This window comes from Dendropsophus ebraccatus, chromosome 5 (genome assembly GCF_027789765.1).
Source record: "Dendropsophus ebraccatus isolate aDenEbr1 chromosome 5, aDenEbr1.pat, whole genome shotgun sequence".
Taxonomy (NCBI): domain Eukaryota; kingdom Metazoa; phylum Chordata; class Amphibia; order Anura; family Hylidae; genus Dendropsophus; species Dendropsophus ebraccatus.
This window is the reverse complement of record NC_091458.1, coordinates 46,149,825-46,169,707: the sequence shown is the minus strand read 5'-3', so window position 1 is coordinate 46,169,707 and position 19,883 is coordinate 46,149,825. Positions and strand designations below refer to the sequence as shown.

Sequence of the window (19,883 nt, the reverse complement as noted above, 5' to 3'; positions counted from 1 at the left end):
AAATAACAATTTGGTACAAATTCAGGACAGACGAAACATTAAACATTATCTCCAAGAAATAAAGCAGCTTAAAAAAGGTTTCTGGTGCAAATTACAACATTTTGCCTTTAGATTTTGGTGAGAGAGGTAACAAAAAGGGATAAGGAAACCAAAGATGGCTACACTAGAGATGAAGCACAGATGTGAAGAGGGTAGCCACAAGAACACAACAGCGGTAAGACTAGTGGTAGCCCATCAACCTAGATACTAGTTAGCTAAAAGTGCCAATACATACCTGAATTTCCGAAGAGTAATCTGAAGTGTTAACCCTCGAGCCCTCCATGGAGTCTAGAAAATGAAGTGCCATAGGTTCCCTGTGGTCAAACGGGACAGAAGCAAATGTAGTTGGATCTTTCTGCTGATTACAACAAGGCTGATCTCCTCCATGGTGGGAGGATATTATTTGGGCTCTCCATGGACAGGTGCCATCTCTCTGACTCCACAGAGAACTGTAAGCACTAGCATAACTAAATAGACAACCAGTCAGAAGCATCTGTACATACACTACATGATAGGAATTATCAGCCACAAGGTAAAGGTGCTTCATGTCAGAACTTTATCTATGAAGGTAAAACGTGATTTAAAGTACAGTTTAGGGTACAGATAATACCAGCTATTCCAACCAGTGGGAAACTGCAGGCAAGTTGGGATAGACTGGTAAGGCAACCGTAGGACGCTGAAGCTTATTTTAACTCTATTTGGACCTTCATCAGTCACTGAAACAAGTAAATAAAATTAATTTTTATAACTATTCATGTAGTAACAGACTATGGCTCCTCATAGACCACTACAGAGCGTAAGCACTGATAGATTGGCACTTAAGAGCCCTTATACGGACAATTACACTGAAGGGCCATGCAAAGGAACAGGCAACCGTTCACTTACAATATGATCAGCAGCGTGTTCCCCATTTACTTAAGAAGATGTGCTGGCAACTAAAAAACATGTTTAGAGCAACTCAAAATCCCAGCAATCAGCCAATGTATGAACATTTGCTCCTTCACTGGCCGATCTCTGGGGTGTTTAACACAAGAAAATAATTTACTTGTTTGGCAAATAATCTCCCCATGTTAAAGGCCCTCATAGAGAACCTGTAAAGTTGAACTCCCACCTGCTAAGGCAACTGTACAACTCTACGTAAGTCCTGTACATGAGCCAGTTTCTAATTAAAGGGATTTCATGGGGTTTCTGAAGCCTTCTGCACCCCACTGCTTAGTTCCTTTCTTTCCAAGTCTCAGAAGCATACCTTCCAAGAGAGGAGGACACAGGTGTAAGTCCTATGTATGGGAAAGGATTGAATCTTCTGCTCCCCACACAACCTCTTTAATAGGACACATGTATAGAAAGTGTTGGGTTGCTTTGGTAACTTGACAGTCCAGCGTGAACTGCATTGCTCTATGCCGAATCTGTGAAGGGGCGGAGGTTCAAGTTTACCGACACATTATGCATAAATACAGATTTAAAATTCACCAACGTATTATATGTCATTTGACATACTTTGTCAATGATAGATTATTTTATTTTCCTAATCCAGATAACTGCTGAAGGTCCCTATAGGAACAGGTTTTAGCCTGATTTGAAGCCCCCTTTTCACCTTGGTAATCTACATTCCTTACTCATAGATGGATTTGACTCTTACACCCACTATTCAGTGTGCTAACCTATACATGTTTGAAAACTAGTTCATGGTGAAGAGGCTTTTTTTCATGCATCTCACTACCGATTGGTACTTGCATATCCTGCAATGCTTAGATGCTAAAGTGGACTTAACATTACAAATGACATTAATGGCAGATCTGCTCTGTCATCTGGTTGATGTTTTAGTTTGGCAGCAGTAAATCAACCCACTGGAGATGCCCTCCAAGCACTGAGATGAAGAAGGTGAGCGGATAAGAGTAATCATCTACTTAGCAGCTCAGTAAAGCCCCGGGCAGCCCATAGAAGATAGCGGTGGTCTGCTGCTGCCGATCCTATTCCTCAGAGCGATGGAAGTAGATCACTGCTATATAGTTGTTTGTCTTTCAACATATTGAAAGACAACGACAGACAACGATCAGCCGACATCGTTTACGTCGGCTGATCGCTGTCTTCTATTAAACAAGATGATTATCAGCTGTAACGGCTGATATCTGTCGATAATCACTTCGTGTAATAGGGCCTTAAGTTGTATACCAGAAAAGACGAGAAAATGCTTCCTCCTTTTTATCTTTCATCCTGTTAGCGGATACAAGAAATAGTGTATGTATCTTATTAGTTGCCACCATGGACAAGGTTATGCTATCCCATGCAGTATCTAATTAAGCCATCAGCCAGCCATAAGAGGGAAGACTTGCTCTGATCAGCAGAAATCATCCTCTCTACACGTTTTGCCCAAATAAAAGTGCTTCATCCACTTTAGATAAAGGGCTGGTGTCTCACACTAGAAGCAAGTTAATGTAAACCTGCTTAGCCTCAAAAAGGACAATTCCCATCACATCTCTACAAGGCATAAGTCTTCTGATCGAGCCGCATTACGTATATTAAACCGGTTGTGCCATCTGTACAATCTATAATAAATACCTTCTTATTCTCTTATTTATGGATTATATACTATTCTACAAATTCCAGTTATATTTACTGCCTGAGTTGAAATTACCGTATATAGAGTTAAGACACAGAGGAGGTAGAAGTACAATGAGAAGAACACCCCCACTTTTTTTAACAATGTAATTTTTTGCAGCACTTAAGGTGACCCTTAAATAAATCTCTGTCATCCTTGCACAAGGTCAATCTTTTAACCATGAAAGAACTGAGGAGCGTTGGACGTGTGTAAACATCACACTGGGTGGCATACGAGTGGAGGTCTGTCTGGCTTGTGCCTTCAGTACTCAGGACCATATAATGGTAGAAGCTTTTGTGGCTGACAGAAGTGACAACATGACATGCTACAGTAGTCCTGATGTTGTACTACATGCCACCATGTATTCTTTAAAAGCGAGATAATTTGGAAAACAAAATGTATGTTTTTCTTTAGAAGATGTAAAGTAAAAAAATAAAGTATAGGGATCAGGATAAAGCTAAATGGGTTTCCTTCACTTTATGACAAAGTATTGGATGATGAAGGCAATCAGGATGGAGAATGTAGCAAACAGCACAAGGATGACGGCAGCGCACTGCTCGTCACTCAGCGTCCTTGTTGTCCTTGTGGGTTCAGTAATGTCTTTGCTGGTGTTGCTTTGAGATTCGTTCCTGTGTGAGATGAAAAGGACTGTGGCACTGTAAGGACCAGTCAAATCCTGAGGTCCGGCAGCGTCTTGGCACTGGCGAATGGCACATACGCGGAATCGGTATTCACAGTTCAAATGGAGGGCAGAGTATCTGTGTGACGTATTGGGTCCCTTATATGCCTGGAGGAAGAAATAGGATCAATTATTACCAGGTCAATTACTTTGCATTTCAACAGTCAAATACTTAGAACAGTCTTTTAATAGTGTTCTTAACTAAAGTTCATATGAAATTATGCATGCCATTATATTAGCTAATCATTTTAATAATTAATATACTGTATACATGAATGCAAAGTCCAACTATGCTACTTTTTTTAAAGTGTGTCCGTCAGCAGTGAATTCCTCTTATCAGCCGGAAGTTCGGGTATCCATGGGAGTCGCGGGCATTACGGCCACGCATATTAGTAGCCATGGATACCCTAACTTCTAGACGCTGAGAGAAATTCACTGCCAGTTGGGTCAGCGGACATGCAGACAGGTACACTTTAAGGTTTTAGTAAATGTCAATGAAAAATAAACCAACTATGCAAATAGTCATCACTTGTTGTTTTGTGTCAGCAGCTCCTATGCAGAGCTGTGTGTTGGCATGTTAACAGACTACAAAAAAACCTTGTGGTCTGATCCTTTAATCATTCTCTATTTTTATATTTTCCTTACTTCTTACGGACTTCAATATGAAATGGTACAAGAAGTATGAGATAAAATGATAAGCAGTATGAAGGGGCAGAAGATGTGTCTCTATAGAAACTATAGACACAAAACAATAGGGGATTTTTAATTAAGATGCTTCGTGTTTCATCTTAGAAAAATACAAAAACAAACAATACAAAAAAACCTGAATAAAAAGTATGTGTCATTTGGGACTTCAAATATTGAACTTAAGCAACAAAGAACGTCTCCCCATCTAAAAGTCACTGCCAATCCATGCTGTTTGCTTAAATGGAGTGCCTATTGATCTCAGTAGGCACCATGTAATGCTTTAGTTGCTGTGTTAGGATAAAAGTAAATACTTGCTAAAAGGTTCCTCAGCAGATTATAGCTGATCACAAAGAGTCTCTGCAGCTGGGTTCCCAGGGATCAGCTAATATTAAAGGGGTTATCCGGGTAACAAAAACAATATTCGAAACAATCCCCCTTCCCAATACCACCCTATGTCAAATATACATGTATAACCTATCTTGTACCCTTTCCCTGTTTTTCTCATTCTTATCTGCTCTAGAAGTATAAAATCCTCTACTCTGGGTCCACTCTGACCACGCTCAGCTCTCTCTTCTTCCATTTGTAGTCACAGGACATGGGATCTCCTTTCTGGGGGTTGGGTTATCTGTCTATTGACTTGGTAATTCGACCCCTAGGAGACATTATGTTCATCCTCTCCATGCACCTCTGCTGCTTCCATAGACTTACATATTGGACAGACATCCAACAGAGAATCACACAGTGGCTGACCACGTTGGTTGGCAAGTGCTAGGTGACATGTTTATCAGCAACAAAGTACCAAGTGGACCAGCAGTAATACAATCTGGACATAAGACAAATTTACACATTAATCATGCATCATGCCTTGCGTCAACTGGACTTAATAGCTTAAGACCAACAAAGGTGCCTCCCGACAACTAGCATCATAGTGAACAATACCTGCCACAAGCCAAGACACAAGTAAGACATCCACAGACCTTGGATCCATGGCAGAAGGAACTCTGGAGGGATAAGTCCTGTTTCCTGCTGTATCAATTGGGTGGCTGGACATCTGACATAAACAGCATGAAGCTGCTGTATCCAGTGGATGAACCGCTGGGGGTTCATCAGTCCAGTGCTTGCAGTGTCATGGTCTGGGGAATGTTTTTCAGGAATACCCTAGGACCACTCGTTATCATTAGAGATGAGCGAACCTCGAGCATGCTCGAGTCCATCCAAACCCGAACTTTCGGTATTTGATTAGCGGTGAGTGCTGAAGCCCTAAGGCTATGTGGAAAACATGGATATAGTCATTGGCTGTATCCATGTTTTCCAGACAACCTTAGAGCTTTATCCAACTTCAGCAGCCCCCGCTAATCAAATGCCGATCGGGTTCGGATGGACTCGAACCCGGTTCACTTACCTCTAGTTATCATACCACAATCCATCAAAGGTTAATGCTATGGAGACCTGTTTACTGGTCATCCGCACCCATATCTTTAGGTGGTTTCTCCCAACCACAGTGTCAATTTTTATCAGGACAATGCTCTGTGTCATTGGGTTTGGATCACTATGGGGCTCTCCCGAGACTCCACTGACAGATGATGTCAGTGGAGATGGGGTCAGGCCGGATGGAAAATCACTACCGGACTTTGTTCTCGGACAGATAATTTGCCGCCAGAGCTGTCTTGCTGCAACTCCATTGAGAATACAGGAACAATCAGCCGTACCAAATCTTCATGTGAATAGGGACTACAGTAGAGGTAACGGTCATCTGAAAGACAGCTATTGAAGGTGTATGCCCACACCTTTACCCTTTATGCATCGTAACTTAAGAACTATAAAGAATGGTTTCAAAGCCCCTGAAGTTTTCTGTATCTGTATACTCCATGTCCTCAGTAAATTGGTTAGCCAAGCACGTATTAATAGGATTAGTTGTGCAGGAAGTCTTATTAGTTAATTTAATACAGCCCTGTTTGCTTTGCTAAATTAATATACTTTGCAGCGTTATATTTTTATAAATGTAATTCAATAACATGAAAAATCTATATTTGCCTTTGACAGTTTTCTTTCTTGCGTCGGACATAAAAGTTTGGTAATGCATTAAAATGAATTACAACAACAAATGTATGCGCAGACCACAAAAGGATGAGCCAATTGTAGGTGAAGTATTATCATGTACCAAAGAACAAAACCTTGTATTAAAAGCCAAATAAATACATCAGCATTGATCTCCTGAGAGGAAGCCAATACTCATTTGTATCTTACTTTGTACTTTAACTTTATCAGATTTTCTTTTGAGTAAAGATGTTTCTCTCATGTTAAGTCATGTATAGGCTAGTAAGAGACCGCTCGCGGCCGCTATACAGCTCAGACTAAGGGTCCTTTTACACGCACAGATTATCTGACAGAAAACTGAAACCAAAGCCAGATAATCTCTGTGTGTAAAAGGACCCTTACAGATGTGTTCTAAATAACAATCTGCTTCAAATAAGAGGAGACTGCAGACAACATCAACAAGGAAGATGAAGGCCGCATTCACACATTCGGTGTTCTGGACAGAGCACGGACGTGGAATGCCTGTAACCCCTTTAACCTACAGATTTGCAGCCACTCATAATGTTGTGGAATTATAATTGACTTTACTACTTTCTTCGTATGGGGTGAGATCCATAGTAAATGTAACTCGTGTTTGTTGCTGCAAATCTACATGAAAAAAATTCTGATGTTTGTTGAATCACTCTTAGTGCCTAGGGGAGCACAAGCTGTAAATATGGCCCTGCACAGAATGTATGAATAGAATGTTGTTATAGAATATTGACAAGAAATGTTGGCATAGAATGTTGGTATGAAATATTGGCATAGAATGTTGGTATGAAATGTTGGCAGAGAATATAGGTTTACAATGTTGACATAGAATGTAGGCTTAGAATGTTGACACAGAATCTAGGCTTAGAATATTGGCATAGTAGGTAGGCTTAGAATGTTGGCAAAGAATGTTGACATAGGATTTGGGCATAGAACCTAGGCTAAGTATTACACAGTTGGCATAATAATGGTGGCACAGAATGTAGAATGCTTAGAATATAGGCTTGAAATGTTAACATAGAATGTTGGCATAGAACATGGGCGTCAAACTTTGGCCCTCCAGCTATTTAACAACTACAATCCCCAATATGCCTGGACAGCCAAAGCTTTGGGATGTATTCAGTCCGATTGCGTGGAGTGGCTTGAGATGTAAATACGGCCCTGCCTCCAGTGAAGCTGTGGCAGTGTAATGCTATGGGGGTGTTTTTCAGCAGCTAGGATAGGGCGACTGGTCAGGACTTGGGTAAAGCTGAATGTAACAACATAGTAATGAGTAATGACTGCCAAAGGTGCTTCAACTAAGCGTAAAGAGTCTGAATACTTATGTCACTGATTTTAGTTTTTACTTTTTAATAATTATCAAATATTTAAAAACACTTTGGGGAAGATTTATCAAGCTGGTGTAAAGGAGAATTGTCTTAGTTGCCCCTAGCAACCAATCAGTTTCCACCTTTCATTCCTCACAGATGCTTTGAAAAATGAAAGGTGGTATCTGATTGGTTGCTAGGGGAAACTAAGACAATTCTACTTTACACCAGTTTGTCATTTGTATTGACTGCAGAATGATCAAATGATTAAAAAGTGATCAAGTTCTACACCTTGGCCAATAAATTACTAACATTAGTTATTGCCCTATGCAAATCTAATAAATCTTCACTGTGAAAACTCCAGAAACAACTTCAAATTTGGGCACATTGGCTTAACTCGACAAGGCAGGTGTGTTAGAAACAATTCCTTGGCTGTTTTTTGGTTGCCGATCACCTTCGGCAGCTGTGAACGGGCTGGAGGAAGCCGGGGAGCCCTCGATCTGAATACAGATGTGAGTCCTAGAGGGACACTTAAGGCATATCCTGTTGGTATGCCCCAAATGGGTATACCCCTTTAATGCGAAATCTGTTTTATTGATTATCAGTTCAGTAGCAAAAAGACAACTGGGTAAAGAAAGCCTGTGCAGGGGGATAAAATAATCAAACAAGAATATAGTAATTGGGGTTCCTAAGGAAAACCCTGAAGGTATTGTTTTAAAACATGAGAAACCGTGACTGCAGTAGAGGTGAGATAGTCTGCCGCCAACATGTTAAGAATATACAGCCTGAGGGATTACCGGGTGCACTTGGTGAGAGGGTATGCTAGGGGTTCAGCTAGTTTATAAGGGTTTCCGTTCTCATGAAGATAAGTAAAGCAGGGGTAGTAAAGAAGGGGTAGCTGTGGGTATACCCCTTTAAAATCATTATATGTCTGTAACCAAGAAGTGGAATACCTGTTTAAAATCAGAGTCTTTTCCAACCATAATCTGTAGAACGTAGATGATTGGATCTCCCTTCATTGGAGACAGGGACTCCCAGATGACTTCGCACGTGTGATCATTTATTCGGTCTATCCTTGGTGCTAGTAAGTAAACATATGCAGAAAAAAAGGAGCAATGGTTTTTTAGTAAGAAAAAAAATGAATGAACAGTCTTTTGTGACATGCACGTAGATAAATAAACAGCCCCACTTACCTTTCAGTGCAGGAGGGAGGGATTTAGGGGTTGTGAAAACATATTCAGGGGAGAAGGGTCCCTCTCCAGCTTCATTACAAGCCTGAATGCGAAATTTGTATGAGGTGGACTCATTTAACCTTTGCACCTTATATGTATGACATGGTCCTCTGTATAAGGATATAAACCTGAGGAGAAGTAAAAGGGAAAATTCATAACATTCGTAAACACAAATGGTAGCATTTAGCACAAATAAAAAATAAATGTCCATCAGTGGAAGACACAGAGCAGAATCAAGTCCAAATGTTCAAGCCAGCAGCACCCTGGGCACTCTGCTGATCTGAACGCACATGCTCCTGATGCTGGTATGGAAACTACTCATAACAGCACTGGGACAGTCTATGGCTGCATACATGTTTCCAGGCAGGCCTAGGGCTGCATCCATCTTCTCTAGGCAGCAGGATTCAAATACTGAGCATTTGGTTTTAAGCGAACTCGAACTTACTGTAAGTTCACTCATCTCTACTCTGAGCCATCTCCTGTAGCTGGATGTGGCACACCTGTAGCAGCAGACCTTTAAAGTGCCCCTGTTATAACTTTCAAAATCTAAATTAACACGAGATGTGATATAGTTGCAATTTACATTAATAATTTTTTTTTAAGTTATCATAGAAAACGCAGCACTTCCTGTGTTTAGACTCTTTTTTTTTCCAAAGAGTCTAAACACAGGAAGTCCCATGTTTCCCAGGTCATCTGCCCGCTCACAAAGAAGACAGTCAAAGCTTCAGCAGATTGAACCTGAATTTCTGATAAGTTCAGCTTTGTTTTAAAGCATGATAACTAAAAAAAAAAACCTTTATATCACATCTACTCTTGATTTAGATTTTGAAAGTTATGACACTTTAAGTGACCACTCCATCCATAGAGAAACACCAGTTGTAACCACTCCTATATACAGATGTGTGCTGCCATGCCCCTTTTATTTTTTGGGGGGAACAGGATATCAGATATTTAATTGGGCTGATTCCTTCTAAAGATACTGACAAGTGTTTCTGGTAATATAGATCGCTGGCTTTAAGGGTGTCTAGTATAAACACTAAAGTATGAAATACATCTAATGCATTTTGCTACAATAATCATAAAAATCATATCTGTCACAGTTTTTTTTTTATAGTAGCAAGAATATATCAGCACACATGAAAGCACAACAGGTATCTCCTTACCTTACACTTCTGTCCTCCATCTGAAGGTGATACTGGATGGAGTCTGTTGGGAGAGCTTTGGACGTACCTTCTCCCCACTTCAGCTTAAGGCTCTGGTGACTATACACAGCACATTCCAGACGCGGGGGCTCTGGGGGAAGGGGTTTGGTTTTCAATTTTACAGAATGGCTGAAAGGACCTGCTCCCAGACTGTTCAGGGCTTGAACCCGTATTCTAGGAAGTAGCAAACAAACGTGTCATTAGAAGACTGGCAATTATGAGAAATAGAATTTCTAATAAATTACACTATTACCATTGCAAATGGGCTGTATCTAGCACATGAGCTCAAACCACATAGATCTTTCTACATTTTAAACTTGGCCTGTAACCATAGGGGCATCTTCTACGTCTAGAGAATAAAAGGTTTCACCTTCCTTACTGTAAGAGCAGTGGGACTATGGGATTCTCAGCCACATGATGTTGGGGCCTGGATACCAGATTTCTGGAGGTAGGACAATGATCCAGGTTTTTTTTCTCATTGCTGTATTTGAACTTGGGAAGTAATTTTTCCCTTCGTATGGGGTAACCGATAGCTGCCTTATAAAGGGGTTTCTTTGGGACAGTTGTTGTGAGGTTGATGTGATCTATCTGGGCTTAATAAGAATAAATGGTCACATGTAGTGTGTAGTGTGTAGGCTATGGAGTATATTTATGGCATACTTTGACAAGGTTTGCATGAGAACAAGGGATCAGGAAATAACTATTGTAGAATGCAATTTGCTAGCTACCTGTATGTGGTGTCTGGCTGTAACTGTTCAATAATGTAGCTTGATGACTTTCCTACGGTGATGGTCTGCTTGTCTCCGTAGTCTATACTGTAGCCAGTAATCTCGGAGCCATGGTCACACGGCTTCTCCCACTGTATAGCAAGGCAGTTGGAGGGAGAATAATGCGAGCTCTCTATTTCCTCTTCCTTCATTCCCCAGAGGTTTGTCACGGCTGCCGGTACAGAAGCAGGAGTCAAACATGCGACTACCTCACTGAAAAGGCCTGTGCCAGCAACATTCACAGCCTGCAATCATGAGAATAAATCATAGAAAAATATAAATCATGGTAGCGGTGCCAGGACAGACTTTGGTAGTGGTCTAAAGAAAAATAACCAGGTAACTATACATGAACTTGCCTGAACCCTGCAGTAGTAGACAATTGCTGGTGAAAGGCCCTTTATCTCATATGTAAAACCAGGTCCACAGTAGCAAATTTGCATGCAGCCTTCCATGCCTCCCCACTCCACCCGGTACTCAGTGATGTCAGCACCATTATTATTGGGGGCCTGTGGAAGATAAAAAAATATCTAATTATTCTTGGAACATCACTTGTCCATAAGGTTTACTTGTGTTTGTTCAACTCCAACTAAAAAGCATGAAAAAATACACAAAAAATGTAAAATGCACAAAACCCCCCAAAAGTTAGTCTAAAATGGTATGGTACATAGAATAACACAAAAACATTATTATTTTTAGTCTCCTAACATACTCTTTTAATAGTGTGCAGCTGCAGTGAGAAAGCTAAAGTGGAGCCCATCAGGAAGCTATAGACTCACATGGCTTTTTTTTATTATTACTGACACCAATAAAAAGTACACAGCAACACTGAAAGCTGCACATACAAACCACTTAGTGACAAACCCATATGATATGCAATTTGGGGTAAAAACATGGTGGAATTCATATATGATGAAATTGTTAAGATGAGTAGAGTCAGAGTTTAAAGGAGAAGTAGAGTGAAATAAAAAAAAAACTACAGTGCATAAAGGGGTGAGGGGACATAAGAAAGAAAGTATACTTACCAGCCCCTCCCCCGCTCTGCCGCATTACCAGCTGTCTGACCACAGGAGGAACTAGTTTTCTCCTTGATTCCTGCTACGTTAATACTTGGGGGAAAGTACCTACCCGGCTGATGGATTAACCACTTAGCCAGTCAGTGACTGCGGTGGTGTCCCACGCCAGTGACTGGCTGGCTGAAAGAGCAATCCATCAGTCGGGTCCTCACATTGCAGGAAGGAGAGTAGAAGGATGCCGGCGGGGGGTCCAGGAGCAGTAAAGGCCCTATTCCACAGGCCGATTGAGTGGAACAAACAAGCGCTGTCAGCATTTCACGTGGCTGCAGCAAGCGGGCGAGTCTGGGGGGGGGGAGGGGGGCGGTGTTAGGGGGGCCCGGGTGATTGCTAGATCGTCCGGGCAGCCCATAGAGGATAGTGGCGGTCTGCTGCCGCCGCTCCTGTTCTGCTGAGCTGCTATATCAGTAGCTTGTTTTTCAACATGTTGAAAAACAAACGACTGCAACAATCAGCCATCATAAAAGATGTCGGCTGATCATTGCCTTCTATTCCACAGGACGATTATCGGCCGAATACGCCCAATAATCGTTCCGTGGAATAGGGCCTTAATGCAGCACTGTGGTGGCATAGGGATGGTTATGCATACATTCCTTATTATGTTCCCCCCACTACCTGCCTGTACTGCATTTTTTTTTATTTCGCACATCTCTTCTTTTGGATATAAATAGGTGCCAAAAGGGGCTATATCTTATCCCAATGTTTTAGAGTATAGTCTTGGTGATAATATAGAAGGATACATTTCGCCCCAACTGAAAATGTGAGAAGTGATAGCCGACTATCACCAAGTATCAAAACACATGTAGGTTGCTGGTTTACATACAGATAAACCAGTCAATATTTTAATAAAATAGCTGCAGATCTAGACGCAGATATTTTTCTCCCTTGTTCATATCCCTGTAAGGCTACGTTCACATCAGCGTTTGACCATCCGGCACCATTCTGTCTACCTTTTCCGTTTTGGAGTAAGCAAAACGGAAACTGTCGGATCCGTTAAAATCCCCATAGATTCCCATGATATTTTAGTGTGCTCCGTTTGCCCTAATTGTGCTCCTATTGCATGCAATCCGTTCAAGATCCGTTTTTTGAACGGAAGAAAAAAAATTGTGTTTGCAGTATTTTTCTTTCCGCTTAAAAAAACGGATCACGAACGGAAAGTGCACTTCCGTTTTTTTTTTACATTGTAGTCAATGAGGACGGATCTAAAACGGAAGGTATTTCCGTTCACATCCGTTTTTTTCATCCGTTTTTGCACTGAGCATGCACAGAAGCAGCAAGAAACCAAAGAAGAAAAATAAACGGATAGAAAAACGGATGCTGACTGATGCAAACGGATGCAAACTGATAGACAAAAGTCAGTTTTTTTAAGACAAAATACAAACGGACGATTAAAAAAAGATGAACATTTTGCAATCAGTTTGAATCAGTCTGCTCATCAGTTTATGCTCATCCGTTTAATTAATATGGACGGATCCGTTAGAAACAAAGAAAAACGCTAGTGTGGCCGAGCCCTTAGTCAAGATCACAATGTGTTGTGTAAAGCAGTTTTTTTTATTGGTTAGTTTTGGTCTAAAACATATGCACTGCTATTCAGACTGCACTTAATATAAATGCTCTTACCTCCCAATGTATAAGTGCACAAGTTGCAGATCTGCAGGTTATCTGAGGTGGTTTACACTGATCTGGGGGTCCTGGTGCTGTTATGATTTCACATTTTTCAGAAAACGGTCCGAACTAAAGAATAAATACGAAAGACAGTCTTATAGACAAATTGTTAGAATTAAACTTACAACAACCTAAACACCATGAGGGAGATTTATCAAAAATGGTGTAAAGTGAAACTGGCTCAGTTGCCCCTAGCAACCATTCAGATTCCACCTTCCATTTTCCAAAAAGTCTGTGAGGAATGAAAGGTGGAATCTGATTGGTTGCTAGGGGCAACTGAGCCAGTTTCACTTTACACCATGTTTGATAAATCTCTCCCTATATGTTTGGAAGTACGCAACACTTTTTAAAAGGGTTATTTAGGCTTACAAAAATATGGCCACTTTCTTCCGGAAAACAGTGCCACTCTTCTTTGGGTGTGGCCTTGTAGCTCAGTTCCATTAAAGAAGAAATCCGAGCAAAGCTATTTTTTTAAGAAGTGCTGGGAAGGGGGAGGATAAAAAAATAACATGCTCCCCAGCGCTGGAGCGGGGGAGGTAAGAGCACGTTATTTCTATAGGTCTGCTGCCGCTGCACCTATGACTCGGGGTGGCGGCAGCAGACCATCACTGTCGTTACTGGCAGCAAATATGAGTTGAGGTTTATATGTATATAGGGTACCTATGTTCTCCATCACAGTTATTGGATGAAACCTAAGTAGTCAGCATAAAATAATAACACTAACAAAAGAAATTGACCACAATCACTAACACAAAAAAATGAGAATCAAATGCAAAAATTACACTTGAAAGTCTAATTTAGTCTGTTTATTGCAAAAGTACACATACCCCAGCTTTGTTTGCTGCACGTATCCTGAAGCTGTAAGCTTTTCCTGGAAGAAGACCACAAACTGTGTGCTCTACCTCATTTCCTTGGTATACCTCTCTCTGGTCACCTTCACCAGCTGACATCTCCAGGCTGTAGCAGGTGATTGGAGAGCCGCCATCTACTGAAGGGGGCGCTGCAAATACAACAGGGAGTAAGGCACTACACATGATGGCAGAAATACATACATGAGCTTACCAACCATATTAGTCCAGGACATCTGATCTATTACTACCAGAGAACCAACATGGCAAAAACCATTTAAAAATCCTTTTTTGGCACACACATTAAGGATGATGTGTCATTTTAACTTAATATTGATTTCTCTTGCATTTCTTATAAAAAAATATGGTACACCTAATAATATGGGACACCTTTTCTAACAACTCTGCATTATACCAGTCCTTGTTTCTTCCTCCTAGAAACATATGACTAAACTGACAACTGGGTGTTTCCATTTGTTTTGTCAGTAAAATGTGTCCCACTGGTCCCTGAAAGAGTGTAGGGTGCATCCTATGGAAAAGGGGGGTCATTTGTCAATCTTTTAACAGAAGACCAGGGGGCATGAACAGAGTGTGTAGAGTGCTCTGAAAACATATACCAGAATTGTTATTTTATAGGGCATGCAGAAATACTAAAGAATTATGAGGCTTTCTCTAAAATATCATATATAGGCAAGATTTTTTTTTTTATATAGAAGTCTACACATAACCTAATAACATAAGATATACATTGGTGGGAATTGATTACCCCATCGTAGTTGGACTTCTCTTGCCCGCGGTCTGCCCTGAAGTCTTGGCGGTTGGCAGGGTCCAGGTATCACAGCTGGGGTCTGTACTGTCAAAATGTCTGAAGCCTTGAGATGTCACACAAAAAAACACAACTTGGTAAATAATAACTTATGGCAGTACTGCAAACCACACAAACTACTGGTGGACTAAATAATGTGTTTGCCACACAGTTTTGCTATCTATTCTTCAAGTAACAACTGGCCTGGGGACATTAATGCTTCTCTGCTGCTTTTGTTGGTGCCAAGCCAATACCCTTGGGAGTTCTTGCATTAGCACTTACTGTCACTGGCAAAACTTCTACTGTCTACTAGGATTATGGATCTAATGATTGGAAATTGGCATCCTTCAAGTGGGATTTTATTGTAAAATATTTAATAAAAAAGTTTTTTTTGTGGTAAACAGGAAAGCTAACTATTCTGCTTGCTTACACTTGGGGTCTGCAGCCAGAACTTTATCCCTACTGAAAAGAATCTGCAGGGATACAACATACAAATATTGTAGCAACTTACACTTAAAGGGGTTATCTCACAGGACAGGGGATACTAGTTGATTGGTGTGGGTCAGTCGCTGGGACCCCTACCCATCACAGAACTCGGCAATGTTTGTAAGCCCCATGGTGAATGAATGGATGAGTGACTGAACATGTACCTGCAACTACACTCACTCAGGGGACAACTGACCTCCATTCTCCTGATCCACAGGATAGTAGATAACTAGCTAACTGGTGGGGGTTAAGCAGCTGGAAACCAAATAATTAGCTATTTTTCTCCAGTTCTGTGAATAAGGGAACAGCTTCTGGCATAAGAAGCAATGACAATGCCATCCAAATGGTAGAAATAAGACTGCTTGCCTTTTCGTAAGCACCACATAACAAACTGGCGAGAGGGTGGATTCATAAAAACCAAAATCTCCTGCGTATGTCTCAAAAATCCCCCTGTCAGTGCAGGCTCACAAGATTTATTTATGCCAGTCCAGAGCTGGCATAGATTTCACTTTGGTGATCTCCCCACTGGGAGGCACCCCTTGGCAATGGGTTTCCTTCCCAGGAGGGATTTCTGACTATTCCCATGTTTTAAGACTCGTAACTGAGGCTCCATGGACCTTGTTTTTGCATTTTTCAGGGGGCAATGTATCAACGAAGACTCTTGAAAGAGTCCTTCATTGGATTTTTCTGCTGATCTCCCTGAGGTCAGTGATTGTTGTGTTTTGTAGATTTCACTTACTTTCCCCCAAAATAAAGGTAAATGCGGAGTATGCAGAGGCCGCACCTACTCCGCCACCCACTCTGGTGTGAGCAGTGCATTTGCAATCTGCTCCCATCTGAGCCGCTTTTGCCAGATAATAACCCCCTCAGTGCTAAACAGGCACATTGTGTTATACTTGGTACAGGTCCACACATACTCCGCATTATATATAACACTATACATTTTGTGCTGTGGCTGTGCCTGTGACAAAGCAAAGTCTTTGGTTGACCATAAAGAAGGCCATTGCTTTAACACAAAGAACCTAGAGCATCTGTAACAAAAAATAGTGAATGAAGTGTATCTGTATCATTGTTATGAACAAAGCAAATAAAGAAAATTCTGAAATCCATACCAAGCTTTGTCCACCTTCACTGACACAGAAAGCATGGATCCTATAGGTGCAGCCAGGGCTCAGGTGGTCACACACATGTTCCCTCGCGGGCCCGGAGTATGCAATGTCCCAATTGCTTCCTGAAAGATTACATTGGTGTCAAACGCAAGCCGCTGTTTTAACAATATCTAGGGCTGGTTTCCTGGAACCGCCAAAGCTACGATTCTGAGATAAACCAAAGCACAACAAAACATCAAAGCTTCCTAGAATCAATTTAATAAACTCATAAGCGTAAGCTCATTGATCAGCGCTGATAGAGCGGCAGATGAGAAATCTCACATAATGTGTACTGTACACATGGATTAACAAAGACAATCTGCCACAAATATATGGTTATCAGGTGGATGGCGGATTGAATAGCTTCAGATGAACAGACGTCACGTGACAACAGACAGGGGAAGAGCCATATTGTAATTACAGAATGTAGAAACAAAAGCCGGATGGTTATACAAATAAGGAACATCATGCTGGAGTACACACAGATAAAGGAACAGTCTATCAAGGTTTTATCATTATTAATACTAACTCTGCGTACACATAAAAAATGCTGCAACAGCCAATGGTACACATCATCACATGTTCATAAATAAGCCTCTGTGAAGAAGCATGGCACATAATACAGTGAACGCTCTCTCTTTCTCAGAACCCCAAGCAAACTAAAGGCCCCCGATACAGTCAGAGAGGTTATCCAGGATTTCAAAGATCACAGCTACTTTCTTGCAAAAACAGCAAACCCCCCCCCCCTTTCCTCAGGTTGTGTGTGTTATTATAATTCAGTTCCATTCACTTAAATGGAGCTGAACTGCAAAACCACACACAAATTATGGAATTTAGAGTAAGAGTAGATTAATTAAGAGTAGGGCTGTTTCCCGATTCCTCATATAAATGTACTGTATGCATGTATTTTCAATAAGGACCAGGGAATAAGCTGCTGTAAGACTCCTTTTCCATAGGAACAAAGAATCGGCATGACAAAGTCCAACATGCTAAACCTTTCTTTTAAGTAACATGACATTGGCAGATAGTAAAGATATCTGAATACACATTAAAATAAAAAAAGCCATACTTACCTGCCCTGATCTCCACAGCTGTGACTCTGATGCTGTGGTTCACTGCTCATCACCTTGTATCATCCCCACATGAACTGCTCAGCCCAGCCAGTCACTGATCACAGTGGTATCTCACCTCAGCCAATCAGTTCTTGCGGGGAGGACACTTCACTGAAACAAGCAAAATATAGTGACCTGAAGCGGTGGAGGGGCAGCTGCAGGTGATCAGGGAATCCTTTTATATCCTTTTTATATTTTTATTTTTATAGCAACCCCACCACCCACCCATATATAATTTTCTTTCCCTGAACAACTCATTTAAATAGTAATCAGTTTACACCAGTGATTCTTAACCACTGATATGTTTTTTTTACTCTCAAATAGCCACTTCCCCCATTTCTATCTCAGAGAAGCTCGGCAAAGAAAAAGGTAAACCTGTGGTCACCAATTACAGTCATAACCTGCTGCAATGTGTGACTAGAGATTGCTTAGCTTGTATCCTTAGTAAGCATCTATTTGCTGACACTTGGTGTAAAAATGACAGCTCTTGCAGACTTCTGGGGATCCCCTGACCAAGCCCAGGGAACCACACTTTCAACTCACTACTTTAGATAATGGGACAGGTACACTGCAGTTCCTTTATGTGACTTTTTATATGTGCTTTCAAAATGTAAGTTATTTTTATTCCTGGAAAACAATGATATCATGAGGATTTTAAGTCACACAGGAGATTACCTCTCTCTGCCACATGGCAATGATTTTCTTTGTGACGTTGCTGTTCAGCGGTTATCATTATGGTCAAGAGAGTCTTACTCCAGAGCTGTGCAGACACCATAGCAAACATCATTACATAGATATTAGGAGATAATTACCGTTTTGCTCTTCGGATATTTCCACTATGTATTTAGTAATTGTTGCTCCTCCGTTATCCTTTGGTGGATCTAAACAGAAAGAAATATAATCAATTTACTTATCTCTGAAAAGCACGGACGTTTCAGGTCAGTTGTGAACAATGTTTTACATTTCTCTTCTAGTACATTAGAGTTCTTACAGGGGCCTGAATATTTTATTGGGTACTCACAGCCTTGAGGTGCATAGTATAATACACTGAACTATTAAGCTGCAATATCCTACAGTAACTACAGGTAGAATCATAGGGGGGTATGACTACGCTGTTCTTATATAAATGCCCCCTCTAATGTCTAAATCTAACACCTGAAGAAGAAACTAATGGCCTACTGTCTACTGGCATCATGTTTTAAAGCAAGATCTATAAATTTTGTGCAAAAACATTCACTATAACGTACTACTATCTAAAAATGAACAGACAATGAGATTAAAATGCATTATTGTTTTTTAATGTTCTTTTATTTACTAATACCTGCAAAATAGATTTCTGTGTAGGTGTTCCATACTATAGCAATCTAGCACAGATGAAATAAGTAGCACTTACCCCAAGCAACACGGAAGTTCTGAGCATGGACTTTTCCTTTAATAGAAGGCTTTGAGGGTGCACCTGGCCTGTCTGGAAGAGTCACAAATTCCACCACCTCACTTGGACCGCTCTTCCCTTCTGAGTTATATGCAATAACCTAAAATTGGGGTTTCAGATTGAAAATCAGAAGACAAAACTTTCAATCTAGTTGTAACATAACACTATAGCAATAAAATACAGGGCAATAGTAAATGCAACAACAAACAAATAATATGTATATATATATATATATATATATATATATACATATACATACATACACAAAACAAAGTCTTTAGTGCAGCACTCCTTAAGATAAATAGGTTCGGTGCCTTCCAGCATGCACCCTTGCGACCACAGGTGCTGGGTATATACAAAATAGAAAAGCCGTGGCACTCGAAAATATAGTGAAAAAAGTAAGTGGTTTATTTGCCCAAAACCGCAACGTTTCGAAACGTTGCGGTTTAGGGCAAATAAACCACTTACTTTTTTCACTATATTTTCGAGTGCCACTGCTTTCCTATTTTGTGTGTATGTATATATATATATATACACACATACATATATATATATGTATATATATACTGTATACACACACATACAGAAGACTCATAGCAAAAAAAGTACACCTAGTCCATCTAGCTTAAAGAAACCCTAAAACACTAAAAATAAACAATAAAAATATATACGGTGTCTTGCATACATTCTGCAGAATGGCTGGTAAACTGTAGATAGGTTGTCCTAAACGTGAAGAGA

At 40.6% G+C, this 19,883-nt stretch overlaps 1 protein-coding gene across 5 annotated transcripts in view; it reads right to left on the bottom strand.

Annotated features, from left to right (window-relative positions):
* Positions 1-2,686: 2,686 nt before the first annotated feature.
* FNDC3A (fibronectin type III domain containing 3A) overlaps positions 2,687-19,883 on the bottom strand; it is a 171,185-nt gene continuing 153,988 nt past the window's right edge. For all 5 annotated transcript variants that reach the window (XM_069970013.1, XM_069970012.1, XM_069970016.1 and 2 more), the window contains 12 exons: positions 19,107-19,245; positions 18,526-18,594; positions 16,566-16,684; positions 14,929-15,034; positions 14,142-14,314; positions 13,270-13,383; positions 10,936-11,085; positions 10,541-10,824; positions 9,774-9,986; positions 8,572-8,738; positions 8,332-8,459; positions 2,687-3,425 (listed from right to left, as the gene is read on the bottom strand). In XM_069970013.1, the coding sequence (XP_069826114.1) occupies positions 3,111-3,425; positions 8,332-8,459; positions 8,572-8,738; positions 9,774-9,986; positions 10,541-10,824; positions 10,936-11,085; positions 13,270-13,383; positions 14,142-14,314; positions 14,929-15,034; positions 16,566-16,684; positions 18,526-18,594; positions 19,107-19,245 (1,977 nt within the window). In that variant the 3' untranslated portion in view covers positions 2,687-3,110. The remainder of the gene's footprint in view (positions 3,426-8,331; positions 8,460-8,571; positions 8,739-9,773; positions 9,987-10,540; positions 10,825-10,935; positions 11,086-13,269; positions 13,384-14,141; positions 14,315-14,928; positions 15,035-16,565; positions 16,685-18,525; positions 18,595-19,106; positions 19,246-19,883) is intronic.